Source organism: Numida meleagris, chromosome 26 (genome assembly GCF_002078875.1).
Source record: "Numida meleagris isolate 19003 breed g44 Domestic line chromosome 26, NumMel1.0, whole genome shotgun sequence".
Classification (NCBI taxonomy): Eukaryota; Metazoa; Chordata; class Aves; order Galliformes; family Numididae; genus Numida; species Numida meleagris.
This window is the reverse complement of record NC_034434.1, coordinates 1,661,768-1,662,788: the sequence shown is the minus strand read 5'-3', so window position 1 is coordinate 1,662,788 and position 1,021 is coordinate 1,661,768. Positions and strand designations below refer to the sequence as shown.

General features: G+C 59.6%; 1 protein-coding gene across 1 annotated transcript in view; it reads right to left on the bottom strand.

The window, feature by feature from the left end:
• Nucleotides 1-546, bottom strand: part of ACE (angiotensin I converting enzyme) — a 16,125-nt gene extending 15,579 nt beyond the window's left edge. Inside the window, exon 1 of the mRNA XM_021378016.1 lies at nucleotides 7-546. Within this exon, the coding sequence (XP_021233691.1) occupies nucleotides 7-219 (213 nt within the window). The 5' untranslated portion in view covers nucleotides 220-546. The remainder of the gene's footprint in view (nucleotides 1-6) is intronic.

Sequence of the window (1,021 nt, the reverse complement as noted above, 5' to 3'; positions counted from 1 at the left end):
TCTCACCTGCAGGGCAGCGTTGGCGGTCGTCAGGTTGGTGTTGTACTCCCAGCTGGCCGACACGCTTCGGAAGAGGACGATCTCCGCCGTGCTGTTGTAGGCATCGGCGAAGAGAACGGCCCCCGCCTCCGTGGGGTCGAACTGGGGGGGTTCCAGCCCCGGCTGCAGGGCACCCACCAGGCTGAGCCACGGCAGCAGCAGCCCCAGCGTCGCGGGCATCGTGGTGGGAGCTGCGCTGGAGCCTTGCGAGGGAGCTTCCCAACGCTGCCGCCTGCTTATAAGCCAGCGCTAACCCTGCCCACCGTGCCTGCCTCCCCTCGCCGATAAGAAGCGAGCATTTTTGCGCTCGCTCGTGGGCTGCACCGCAGCGGGGTGACAGCGCTGCCTTCGGGGTGCAAAGTCCCCTCGGCGCCCAGCTGTGCCAAAGGGAAGGGGAAGGGGTTGGGAGGGAAGAGGGAGAAGAATTGAGGGAAGGGTGGGAGTAAAAATAAAGCAGGAGGAAGGCTGGGAGCGCGGGGTGAGCGGCTGCGGGGTCTGTCCCACACACTGGGCTCTGTCCCCGGGCCCCTCCCACCATGGTGGCAGAGGAACCCCGTCACGGACATCCCAGAGTGACCCACAGCTTCTTGGCACAGCTCCACTGGGCCTAACCTCATTTTCCAGAGGAAAAGCAGTGTTTCTTCTGACCGTGAAGGAAAAGCCATCCCGACCCACGTAGTGTTTGGATTTGAGGAATTAAGCTGATGACAAACGAGTAACAAAAAGTTCTTCCCAAACGAAAACCAGATCTGTTTTGGTGGGCTTAATAGCTTGTTTCATGTCGTGTTCTTTTTGTTTGTTTCTTCGTTGTAGTTGTTGTTTTTAATTAAATAAATCCCTTTTCCCTGGTGTCTGGCCCCAGCCCTGGGAGCTGTGCCTGGGCTGAGCTCAGGCCCCGGTCTGGCCACGTCCTGCTGACCACATCACCACCCTATGGGGTCACAGCTGACACCCACCATGGAGGGGGGAGCTTTTAAGGAGG